Source organism: Arachis ipaensis, chromosome B1 (genome assembly GCF_059453495.1).
Source record: "Arachis ipaensis isolate K30076 ecotype BB chromosome B1, ASM5945349v1, whole genome shotgun sequence".
In the NCBI taxonomy this organism is placed as follows: Eukaryota; Viridiplantae; Streptophyta; class Magnoliopsida; order Fabales; family Fabaceae; genus Arachis; species Arachis ipaensis.
In genome coordinates, this window is record NC_142436.1 from 143,484,708 (window position 1) to 143,497,893 (window position 13,186).

Genomic DNA, 13,186 nt, shown 5'->3' on the forward strand with positions numbered 1-13,186 from the left:
GTTGTTAATGAATCGAGTCGTGGACCAAATTTGAGTTTGGTCTAACTCAAATTCAATTGGACTCCCTTCCAACCCTATTAACACACACTAATTTAGTCACCACGGCTAGGATTCGAACCTGGGGCTTTGGGCTCTTCTTGTGGGCGTATTGGCGTATTGCAGGCTATGGTGGCCTACAGCCCTACACTATTTTATTATGGTTATTGACTTATTGGTTTTTCACTTTTTTGAATGATAAGGCTTGTGAAAGCAATTGCGATTTTCCAAATCATTTGCAGTTTTGCACCACTGTCATCGGGTAGTAAATTTTCCTACCTACTATTTTTCCCACGGTAAAAATCAGACTTACAACTATAAATTAAAGAAAGTCTTGGCAAATTGTGCTTGCATACATATTGTAGACATACACAGAAACACAGAATAGCTGAATAGAGAGTGAGAGAAAATAAACATGTGGGTCGCTCTTTTTTTGTTTTCCCTTTGCAATGAATATATCTTTGTATTTTATGCATGGTTAAAATATAAAAATATTATTTATACACAAAAATTAACTATTAAAATTTGTATATAAAGATATATTATTTAATTTACTTTTAATATATATTTTATATTTTAATGTATATTTTATTTAATGACTAATTTTATAATTAATTTTAGTATATTGCTAGTATAATTGGTTTAAATATATATGCGAGTCTTTCTCATTATACAAACCCTGCGTGCTAATTGGCAACAAGCATGAAGCAATTGAGATAAGATTTGTGTCCCCAAATCCGTTGCCCTTGACCACTAAATATTGGAATTGATCATGTTAAATTGTTTCCACCAACATATAACTCAAGAAAGTAAAAGTAGATATTAGCCATGTATGTAATGATACTTCTGGTATCAAGCATGCTAGGTTAAATTAGTTATTAGTATAAAATATATAATAATTAATTATCGTGTATAAAGATCACTTTTATTCTAATATATGAAAGATCACTTATTGTTTGGAAGGATCGTAATCGAAGCATCTTCGAATAATCGAACATCAGGAAGAGCGTCCTGAAGCGATAGTTGCTGCCTTTATCCATCTATTGGAAGAACTTCTCCTAAATCATGACTTTCTTTTTTTTCGCCGTTATTAGAAATTGGCTTACTTTACTTTATTATGAGGTTAATTGGGAGACCAGGCTCTTTTGTTTTGCTTGTTAGTCCTTAACTTTGGACATATTATATTATTTTCTCGATGGAATAAAATTTTTGTTTATTTTAAAAAAATATATATATTAGAAGGATACATATGATAGGAATCTATGTTCTAGACTAGTTTTATCTGTGAATTTAAATTTCTTAATTTTAACATTATTACATCCAAATCTTTTAATTTGATTCACCCTCATTTGACCAATAATCTGTAAAAATTAAATTTATTCTTACTCAAATTCAATATTTATTTATTTTACATTTCATAATATCAAATATTATTTACATATTATTAGCAAATTAATTATATCTTTGTGACACTAAATACTTGTTTATCATTTATTTATATATTTTATGAATATACATATTATATATTAAAGATATAAATTGGACCAATAAGTCCCGTTGCTAATTATTTATTTTTATACTAAAATTAATTATTAAAATTAGTCATTATATAATTATGTATAAATATATATAATATTTAAATTTATTTTTAATATATATTTTATATTAATAATTAATTTTATTAGTTGATTTTATGGTATATCTTTAGTTTAGCGTTTAAAGTATCAAACACGTTTACTTTTTTTAAAAGTTTTACTTTTTTGTTTGTCTAATTTTTCTTCCTCTAAAGACAAATAACTAAATAAATTTTGTTATTTTTCTCTAATATTCGATCATGCATATTATTATTTTGTTATAGAATTTTTATTATTTTTTTGTTTATATAAATTTTTTTACTGTTATTGTTATTTTTTTTGTATAGAATATTTTTTAGTTTGTATTATGATTTTATTAATTTTATGAGAATATTAAAAAATACTGAAAGTATTAGAAAAATAATATTAAAATTTATTTAAATATTTAAAATAAAATTATAAAATAATATAATTCAAATAATATTTAATTTATTATAATATATTTTAATATAAAATTTACCAAACATAAATCATATTATTACCTCCTAGTGGAAATCAATTTTATACAAATTTTGTTTACAAACTTTAATTCATACACACTATACCTTTATTGGTTTGGAAACATTCATTAACTCTTACCAATATAAGCACCACGTTGCAATCTATGAAAATGAAATCACTTTACTCAAATTCGTGTAGCTTAGAGTCTCTTAACCTTTTTATTTCATGAATAAGAGACGTTAAATTATTGTAAGATGACCCACCTTCCTGGACAGCTTCTCTAGCTTTCTTCTTGAACTCTTGAACACGCCGTCTGATTTGCTCGGCTTCATCTCCACCGTCCATCAACCTCCTCACACCCTTCTCTATTTCTACTCTCCCTACCACCTTCTCCTTCTGACCGTAACAATAAACGCCCCACTCATCTACACCAATCTCCACCCCAATTCCTCGTACCTCACTTATCAGCTTCTCATTGTAGAACTGATCACTGTGCAACGGCCATGTTATCATTGGAACCCCTGCGCTTACAGCCTCTGACGTCGAGTTCCACCCACAGTGCGTTAGCATGGCACCCACGGCGGAGTGCCCCAATATCAAAACCTGCGGGGCCCACCCTCTTATAATTATACCCTTCTTCTTGTTCCTCTCTTCGAACCCCTTCGGCAGCCACTTCTCCTTCTCCTCCTCGCTCTCACTCTCCTTCCCCTTCTTCTCCGGCACCACCCATATGAACTCGCAACCCGACGCTTCCACGCCGCACGCTATCTCGTACAGTTGATTATCCGGAAAATGGCAAACGGTTCCAAAGCTGACGTAGACTACTGAGTTGGCTCCTCTCGAGTCGAGCCAACTCAGACAATCTTCAACATTCAACACGCTCTTTTCAGGGCCCCTCTCTGCTTTCTCCTCAGAGGTTCTGCGAACAAGACATGCAGGACCAAGATGCCAAGCTTTGTGACCTGTGATTTTCTTGTAGTATTGGACGTACTCTTCTCCGTCAAGCTCTAAGAAGTTGTTGACAAGAAGTCCATCGCTTTTAGCCTCCGTCTCCAACAGGACTTCGAGGAAATCTTTGGGAAACTTGGGCGGTACTGCGTTCATGGTGATTTTGTGAGGAAGATCTGGAATGAGGTAAGGGCCGGTAGGTTGCATACGGTGTAATCTGAGGGACTCCATGGCGCAGATGGTGAAGAGAGAGAAACCGTTGAAGGCGAACCTCGGGATTCTGAGCTTAATGGCGAGGTCATGGAGCCACGGGTATAGAAAATCGCCCACGATGCAGTCTGGCGGGTCCTGCTCGATGAAGTTGGTGAGGGGTTCTTGGAGAAGCATGGTTCCATAATAGAGTTTGTAGGAGTCGTCCACGGTTGTGATACCGGCGAGGTTTTCGATGCCTGCGGGAAGGCCTACTTGATCGGAGGGGAATTGGAAGGTTTGAACCCGGTAGTTGTGGTGGCGGTAGGGATTTGATTTAAGGAAGAGTTGGGCGTTGGAGGGAGTGGTGAGAACTGTCACGTGGTGGCCACGTGAGGCGAATAATCTTGCTATGTCGGATTGAGGGATCAGGTGGCCAGATGCTAAGTATGGAATGAAGTAAATTTTGAGTGGCCGTTCTTCGTTAATAAAGTTAACGGACCCCATTTCTAAGAACTGATGTAGTTATTAGAAGATAAATTATAAAGCGTCTTTATAGTTATTAGAAGAGCGCTAAGTATTTTAATTAGCAGATTTTGCCTGCTATTGGTGATTTGCAAGTAGAGGATTTGCTTTTGTATTTGTATCTGTGTTTGTATGGATAATGATAAAATGGGGACGGCAGATGCTATGACTTCCTAGTTGCCACCACCATAAAAAAAATATATATGGGTTATGCTAAGTGTACACTAAAATTAGTCACTAAAATTAGTTATCAATATAAAATATATGTTAAAATATAAATATATATTAAAAATAAATTAAACCATATATATATTTATACACAAATACAATGTATTTGTGGCTGATTTTAGTGTATAAATAGCATTTTTCAAAACATATCTATCTATAAATTTGACTAAACACTAACTTTCTAGAGTGAGTTTGGAGCAACGTTTTAAACTTTTAATTATAAGAATCACATTCAAATTTTTTGAAGAATTTTTGTTTGACTATTTTTGTTTATCTCAAAATACAGATAAAATTCTCACTTATAAAGTTAAAAGTTATAGATTATGCATTAATTTTTACGTTATACTATTAGTTAAGAAATATTTTTATTATCAATTATACCCTTTATTTTTTTTTCTCTTAAGAATTATTAATCTCACTAAAAAAGATAAATTAAATAAAAAAATTAATCATAAAGTAATAATAAATTGATAAATTTGATTAGCTTCGTATAATTTGTTATTATAATTTTTGTGTATGGTCTATTATTATAATTCTTTTATAATATAAATAGTTTATCTTATTAGAAAGAACAAATTAAATAAAAAGTTAAGAACAAATAATAATAAAATCATAATTAGTAAAAATGTATAATTTAAAACAGAACTAAAAACAAGAATATCAAAAGTACTAAAAATATACGATGCACAAAAATATTGAAAAAAAATACAAAACTAACATTCTTATGTATATACTTAAAAAATAATAGAATAATACAAAAAAATTTATTTTTAACTATAATATTGTTGATCCTATTAGAGAGAGTCAATTAAATAAAAAATAACTATAAATAATAATAATAAAAAATTATAATGTAGTAAAAAATACTAAAAGTATATAAAAAAATGAGTTATTATATATTAAAATAAATGATAAAAGGTTAGTGTTCTCTTTGTCACATCTATTTTAGAATTGGACAGAACTCTTAATCATTAAATTTATTCTTTAAGGCTTTTTTTTAGATACTATTAAACTCGATTCTTAGTATGTTTATATTAACTAATAGAATACAAAACATTATTTATACATTAAAATTAATTAATTATTATATATTTATATATAAAATATTTATATTATTTAATTTATTTTTAATATATATTTTATATTTTAATATATATTTTAAATTAATAATTAATTTTAATAATTAATTTTAATATATATTTAATATAATTAAATAGAATATTAATTTTCTAGGTATTTTCAATAATATATGATATGAAGCGTAAAACACACGCACTCACATCTGCACGTACATACACACATACATATAAAAGTCATCTATTTTTGTTTATTATTTTATTATTAGATGGCTTACAGTAATATTATTTATATATCAAAAACTCTTAAATTTATATAAAATTAATAATTATTAATGAATTATATTTGTAAATTATCTTTTAATTAACAACACAAAAAGAATATGTGTTTCTTTTTTTAAATACTTAGATCAAAATAATATCTACTATAAAATAATATAGATTTAACTTATAAGCCATAATTAAGTCTATCATTGGAAATTTTATCTTGGCCACGAAAAGAGTAATAAAAAATTATTATTATTTAATTTGGTAAAATTTTTATTTTATAAAAAATAGTTTATAAAAATTAGCTTTTTAAAAATTATAATATTTATATTTGGTAAACTAAATTAAAAATAATTTTTAATAAATATAAACAACAACAAGTGTATTTGATAATAATTTTTAAAATTTAAAAATAGTATAATAGACATTAATGTAAGAATTAAATTTAAATATTAATTGTATAAGATTATATTAAATTTTTTTAATTTTGATAAGTACATAAATCTCCTTTTAAGAAGTTATGCTTTTAAAAGTATCCTTAACTTTTAAAAATTATAAATATAAACACATAAATCTTTTAATTTATCAAATACAAAAAAATAAACTTATACTTTTAAAAAACACAAACACTTTTCAAAAAATTTTAGCACCAAACTTTAGTTGGCCTTTAGCTTTTCCTTCAAAAATAGAATTGCTGAATACATTGAAACATGAAAATACAATTTCTGTCTTATTTAGTTATCCCGATTTTAATTAATCCTTCAACTTTTCCTGGATAAGCTGTTTGTTATTGTTTGACATCAAACGCAGTTAAATCTTATATTTTTGTGATGATATTTACGCTCTTTGTCTTGATCTACTTGTCTTGACGACAGCCACTGGTTTGTGATATGAACTGTATGATGCTAAATTGCCAACCGCTACCCAATTTTTGGCTGTGGCTAAAGGCTTGGTCTCATTTCAGTTTTCTGTTATTTATTTAACTCGTACAGGGAGTTTAATACTTTAATTTCTAATAAAGGGAATTCACACGTAATGTTTTTTGCTACGGTAGAATCATAAATTCATACGTACCGATACGTTTAAAATATAGACAAATAACAATAAGACATGTGGAATTTATTTTTCACGTCAGCATTTAATTTTTTCTTTTTTAAATAAATAGTATATCACTACTTTTACTAAAACACCCTTTTAATTAAATAAAAAAAAAATATTTATTTATTTATTTTTATAAAAAGACTTAAACATCTTTCCTTTATTTGATTAGACAAAAATACTCTTTTAAATTAATCAAATTTTAGAATTCAATTAATCATAATTTTATAATTTTAAATAATTGAAACAACAAAACAAAAACATATTAAAAAAATAAAAAATTAAAATTATTCTTCTTCTGTGTTAAACATATTAAAAAAAGCAAAAAATCAAAATTATTCTTTGTCTCATTCCAATCGACATCAACAAGCCCTTGATCCAACAACACCCTCATTTTCATTTCCATTGCATCATTCAAAAGCTCCAACCCAAACATTGGAACAACCTTAACTTTCACGAATACCTATCCATACATGGTGCCACCACCACCATCATCATTGATCCCCCACACCTCGTTCAGAAACTTCAAAACCGCGTTTCAATGCTTGATTCCGCGTCCCACTTGCCACTTTCGCTCCAAAGCGCCACCGTTGGTGTTCCGTACCAAGTGGTCGTTGATGATGAGAAGAAAACTAAGAACTCAGTGGAGGAAATGGTAATGGGTTCGAATTTGAGGTTCCCAGTTATCGCAAAGCCATTGTATGCTGATGGAACCATGAAATCTCACGAGCTTTGCTTGGTTTTCGACGTCCAAGGGCTCCGAGAAACGTTGAACAAGAACACCGGCGGCGGCGCTGCCACCACGGTGGTGTTTCAAGAGTTCGTGAACCATGGTGGCGTTGTGTTCAAGGTTTATGTTGCTGGGAAACATGTAAAGTGCGTTAAGAGAACGTCCTTGCCTGACATACCAAGAACAATTTTGGTTTTTTATTTTTTTATTATGTTTAACACAGATAAAGAATAATTTTGATTTTTTGTTTTTTTAATATGTTTTTGTTTTGTTGTTTCAATTATTTGAAATTATAAAATTAGAAATAATTGAATTCTAAAATTTGATTAATTTAAAATGGTATTTTTGTCTATTCAAATACAGAAAATATGTTTAAGTCTTTTTATAAAATTAAATAAATAAATGTTTTTTATTTTTATTTAATTAAAAGGGTGTTTTAGTAAAAGTGGTGATATACTATTTATTTAAAAAAGAAAAAATTAAATGCTGACGTGGAAAAGAAATTCTACATATCTTATTGTTATTTGTCTATATTTTAAACGTATCGGTACGTATGAATTTATCATCGTACAGTAGCAAACACCATATTTTTTATACTTTATAGTTGGAAGTGAAATTTGTAATAATTATAAATTGAGAAAATTCCACTTTCCTCCCCTAGGATATCCTAAAATGATATCCCCTCTTCTCTATTTTATAAATATACATTTCCTTTCCTTCTAATTTTTAAAAAATCTCCTCTTTAATCCATTTTAAATTTTTTGTGTTAACTAATATTAACTTTATCTATTTTTTAAGAAAAAATAAATTATTTTTAAAAAAAATACCCATTAACAAAAATTTTATTTTTTATCATTAAATTTTGCTTACCAAAATATCATTTAATAAATTATTCTTTTATTGATTAAATTATATTTTTACCAAAATATTTTTTAAAATTAATAATTAAATTATTTTTTTCTAAGATACCTATCCTTCAATAATTTTTTAATTATTAAATTATGATTTTACTAAAATTTTTATTAACAATTATTTTTATATTTACTATTAATTTTTTGATATCAATACATATTATTTTAACATTAAATAAAAAAATCTTACTACGGTTAATATGTATAACAATTAATATATATTGATATTGAAAAATTATCTTACTAAAATTTTTTATTTAATGTTGAAATATATATATATATATATATATATATATATATATATATATATATATCAAAAAATTAATAGTAAAATATAAAAAAATTGTTAACGAAAATTTTGGTAAAATTATAATTTAATAATTAAAAATTATTGAAGGGTATTTTAGAAAAAAATAATATAATTATTAAGTTTTTTTAAAAATACAATTTAATCAATAAAAGAATAATTTATTAAAGGATATTTTGGTAAGCAAAATTTAATGATAAAAAATAAAATTTTTGCTCATGGGTATTTTTTTTTAAAATAATTTTTTTCTTAAAAAATGGATAAAGTTAATATTAGTTAACACAAAAAGTTTAAAATAGATTAAAGAGGAGGTTTTTTAAAAGTTAGAAAGAAGGAGAATATACATTTATAAAATAGAGAGGAGAGAAGTGTCATTTTAACATCTCGCAGGGGAGGAGAGTGTAATTTTCTCTTATAAATTATAATATTATTAGTTAAGGTTATTTAGTAATTATAATTTTTCTCTTCTCAAGATTATTACATTTAATTTTGAGAACAGGACAAAATAAATTACTAAAAATAAAATATATATAAAAGATAAAAAATAAAAATTAATATTTTTATATTTAATTTAGAAATAAATTAAATATATAAAAAAATAAATTATAAAAATTTGATTTATTTTTATTTTTAATACAAATAATTTTAAAAAAATATAACGAAAAAAAAATAATAAAAATATTAAAAGAAAAATAAAAAAATAAAATATATTTTTTATTAAAAATTCTATATCTTTTTTATTAGAAATTAAAAGACACAAAATATATTAATATAATATTTTTTAACATAATATTTATATTCATATTTTATAAATTAAATATAATTTTGTATTGGATTACTATTCTGTGCCTATAAATAAACACGGACTAAGTTATTATTATTATTATTATTATTATTATTATTATTATTATTATTATTATTATTATTATTATTATTATTATTATTATCATCAATCAATGATATTAAAGTCTGGGGAAAAATTATAAAATTTATGGAAATAATTTGACTTTCTTATAAGCTATGACCTATAGTTCTTAAAATTATTGCCCAATAGTCAAATAACGGGTAATGTCTCTTTTTCTTATAATTTAATGGAGAACGAGAAAAAAGCTGTACTTGGAAAATGAATCACAATTTCTCAAATATGTTAATTAAATTTCTAATAATATATTTTAGATAAGGGGTGCAATGTAAGTGGTATGTAGGAGACTAATTCTCAATATATAGGCTGCCACATGAATTGATTCTACTGGGTTTGATTCCCGGTTTGGCTGATTTTTTTGGATATGATTTGGGGGTGTGAGTTATGTTGGGATATGATCATTATGGGTGATTTACACTATTATGACGGCGTTGATTTTTTGGAATTTTGGGGGGAAGAAATCAGACCCACCAATTTCAAGCAGAAAGGAAGTAACACAAATTGGTTGGATCGATTTGTGTGAGGGAGAGGTTGAGGGGCATGAAATCGGTGCCACCGATTTTTGGGTGGAAAAAGATGTTAGGTGAAGAGTGCAGTAATCGGTCGTGGGACCGATTACTGGAGACAGAAAATTTTATTTTAATCCGGGGTGCACTAATCACACCCACCGATTTGAGGGTGCAGCGGTCGGTCCGTCCGATTTGCGCGTTAGTGCATACAAAAAGCGGATGGTGAGTTCACAGAAGTCCCATTTCTTCCTCGCCGGTCTCAGCTAATGTTCATCCTCTTCTCTTCTCTTCTCTAATTCTTCTCCTTCATTTTTGTAAAAGAAATTTCCGTGAGGTTGAGAATAGTCAAGTACGTGTAGTGTTATGGATGATAGAGTTGTATTGAAGATTTATTATTACGGACAGATCTTATTGTAAACATATGAGGGAGTTCAATTTGTGTGTGAAAATCCATTAGATGTTGTTATTCCGTTTACATTGTCATTTGAGGAGTTGAAAGGTGTGATTTGTGAGAAGATAGATTCTCAAAGATGTAGGAGAGTATCGTGTATTTTGTACAGGTATCCTTTACCTGTGTTTGGTGGGTTTGTTCAATTTCAGACCAAGTACGTGACGGACGAAGCGAGTATGCATGAAATGTTTTCAATGTACATGGAAAATCGCCACCGAATGTCGTGCATCGAGTTATATATTGAGTTTGAGCAATCTGAAGCGGACCGTAACATTGAATTGGAAGATTATAATAGTGAAAGCGAAGATGAATTTGAAAGTAACTATGAGATCGTCAGTCCAGGTGAAGACGAAGATGAAGCTGGCGGCGCCATGAACGCAGATGTGGCGGAAGTTGCAAATGCACTAGCAAACCCGCATCCGTTTCAGGAGCCTTCTTTCATGCGGTCGTTGGATTTGGAGGCTCTGCACGCAACGGAGTTTCCGCAATATATGAATGCAGGTGCGTAAACCTAGGTAGCTATGTGAAACTCTAAAGTAGCAGATCAATAAGTCGGATGAGTAATGTATGTGATATGTGACTAGGCATTTGTGACCATAGCGTTTGATTTTTTTATTAATTAATAGTTCTTTGTTGTGAATGATATTTAGTTGTTCTTTACGTAGATGGAATAGCGAAAAATAAGACTATAACGATCTTACATAGTAAAGTGTGTTTATTAATTGAGTTGTAATAAAAGAATTCTTACTGAGTACATAATGAAGCATTTATTACTTTTGATGTATGCAACGTCTCCTGTTGTGGCGGATGGTGAGTTCACAGTGGGGATGGAATTCAGTTCAAGGGAGGCAGTAATCAAGGCAATGAAAGATTATACCATTCGTAGAGGTGTGGACTATCGGGTATATGAGTCGGAACTGATGACATTCTATGCCAAATGTACAGAATATGGGAATGGTTGTGACTGGTTGATCAGGGTAACCAAAATGCAGAAGAAGTACTGTTGGGAGATAAGGAGGTACAATGGAAGTCACACTTGTACCAGGTCTACTATTTCTCAAGACCATTCGAAGCTGGATTCCAAGACAGTTGCAGAAGCAATAAAGCCATTGGTAGAGGTTGACCCGTCTATAAAGGTGAAATCAGTAATTGCTGATGTCCAGTCAAAGTTTAACTACACCATCAGTTATCGCAAGGCTTGGTTAGCAAAGCAGCAGGCGTTCGAATCAATTTTCGGAAGTTGGGAAGCATTGTATGAAGCTTTGCCCATATGGTTTGAGGCCATGTGCCACAAAGAGCCATCAGCAGTGGTTCACTTTGAAACAATGCATGCTTACCAGGGGGATGATTTGGTTCCTGATATACGTGTTCTACATAGAGTCTTCTGGAGTTATTACCCTTGTATAAGGGCCTTCAGACACTGCAAGCCAGTGGTGCAGGTGGACGGGACTCATTTGTATGGAAAATACAAGGGTTGTTTATTGGTTGCAGTCTCACAAGATGGTAATAACAACATCGTGCCTATTGCATTTGCCATAGTGGAGGGAGAGACTTCTGACGCATGGTACTTTTTTTTGAGCAACCTGCGTCAACATGTGGTGACACATGATGGTGTGGGACTTATCTCTGATCGACACGATTCGATTAGGTCAGCTATTGAACGAAGTAATGGGGCGTGGTCTCCTCCTAGAGCTTTCCATATGTTTTGTATCCAGCATATTGAGTCCAACTTCTTAAGGAAGTTCAAGGCACCTTACTTGCAGAAGCTTGTCGTCAACATTGGTAAGTTTGAATAGAATGAACTTTGAATTTATTGTAAGTACGATCAAATAGAATGGTGTTCATAGTTGACTGAATGTTTTTCATAGGATACTCGAGGATGACCAGGGAGTACCAGATGCGCTATGAACGATTAAAGGAACGGGGTGAGGCTTACACCAACTGGCTTGATCGGATCCCTCGTGAGCAGTATGCTTTGGCATTTGATGGTGGTTACCGATGGGGTCATATGACCACCAATCTTGTGGAATGTATCAACTCCGTTTTAAAGGGTGCACGCAATCTTCCAGTCACTGCACTTGTTAAGGCTACATTTTACAGACTGAATGAGTTGTTTACTAGGAAAATAGCTGAGGCTGAAGCCCGAATCAATGCTAGACTTGTGTTCTCTGAGATGGTGATAACCAAGCTGCATGCAAATCAACGAGCATCAGGTAACATACATGTTATCTATTTTGATAAAGAAAATGAAGTCTTCGAAGTATGCGAGATGCCTAGTGGGGTTGAGTATGCAGTTGACCTACGCCACCATCGGTGCGACTGTGGTGAATTCCAGGTTGACCGAATTCCATGTCAAAACGTGTTTGCGTGTTGTGCAAATCAGATGTTGGATTGGCAAGTGTACGTTAATGACGTTTACAAGATGGACCAAGTTCGAAGAGTATACAGGGCTAGGTTTGAACCACTGAAAAATCCGGCAACGTGGCCTGCTTATCATGGACCTAGATTCGTTGGAAACCCGTTTCTCAGACGGGTAGCCAAAGGTCGGCCAAAGATGACCTGCTTCTTGAATGAGATGGACACTCGTATGTTGCGTCGCCCGAGGCGATACAAGCAATGAGAGTGGGTATCGGCCCAATCTTGATTCTTAGGCCCAGTTAGAACTTCGCCGTGTGATGCACCTAGATCCCGCTCTTGATTAGGAACACCCTGTGTCAATCCAAATTGCCTCCTGACTCTATCAGTTGCATGCCACTCGATGCATTCAAAAGATATAAGTGGCACTGTGGCACTCCAGATAACCGAATTATGACGGATGGCTAAAGGAATTACGTCTGGGTCGATGTATCCAATGCCATAAGCCTGCCAAACAAACTGGACACATCGAACCAGTCAGATGATTACACAACAATTA

The 13,186-nt window shown here is 30.5% G+C and overlaps 2 protein-coding genes and 1 pseudogene across 2 annotated transcripts; 2 read left to right on the forward strand and 1 right to left on the reverse strand.

Moving 5' to 3' along the window:
- Positions 1–2,125: 2,125 nt before the first annotated feature.
- On the reverse strand, positions 2,126–3,973 carry LOC107637918 (UDP-glucosyl transferase 73CC6). Its single transcript, XM_016341165.3, has one exon. The coding sequence runs from the start codon at positions 3,753–3,755 to the stop codon at positions 2,292–2,294; it is 1,464 nt and encodes a 487-aa protein (XP_016196651.1). The 5' UTR covers positions 3,756–3,973; the 3' UTR covers positions 2,126–2,291.
- A 2,406-nt stretch (positions 3,974–6,379) lies between these two features.
- Positions 6,380–7,406, forward strand: LOC148578714 (inositol-tetrakisphosphate 1-kinase 2 pseudogene; annotated as a pseudogene).
- Positions 7,407–10,452: 3,046 nt separating this feature from the next.
- LOC107613840 (uncharacterized) lies at positions 10,453–12,892 on the forward strand. Its single transcript, XM_088503160.1, has 4 exons — positions 10,453–10,504; positions 10,558–10,773; positions 11,062–12,054; positions 12,141–12,892. Exons 1-4 carry the CDS (start codon positions 10,453–10,455, stop codon positions 12,890–12,892), a joined length of 2,013 nt encoding a protein of 670 aa, XP_088359286.1.
- The last annotated feature ends 294 nt before the right edge of the window (positions 12,893–13,186 follow it).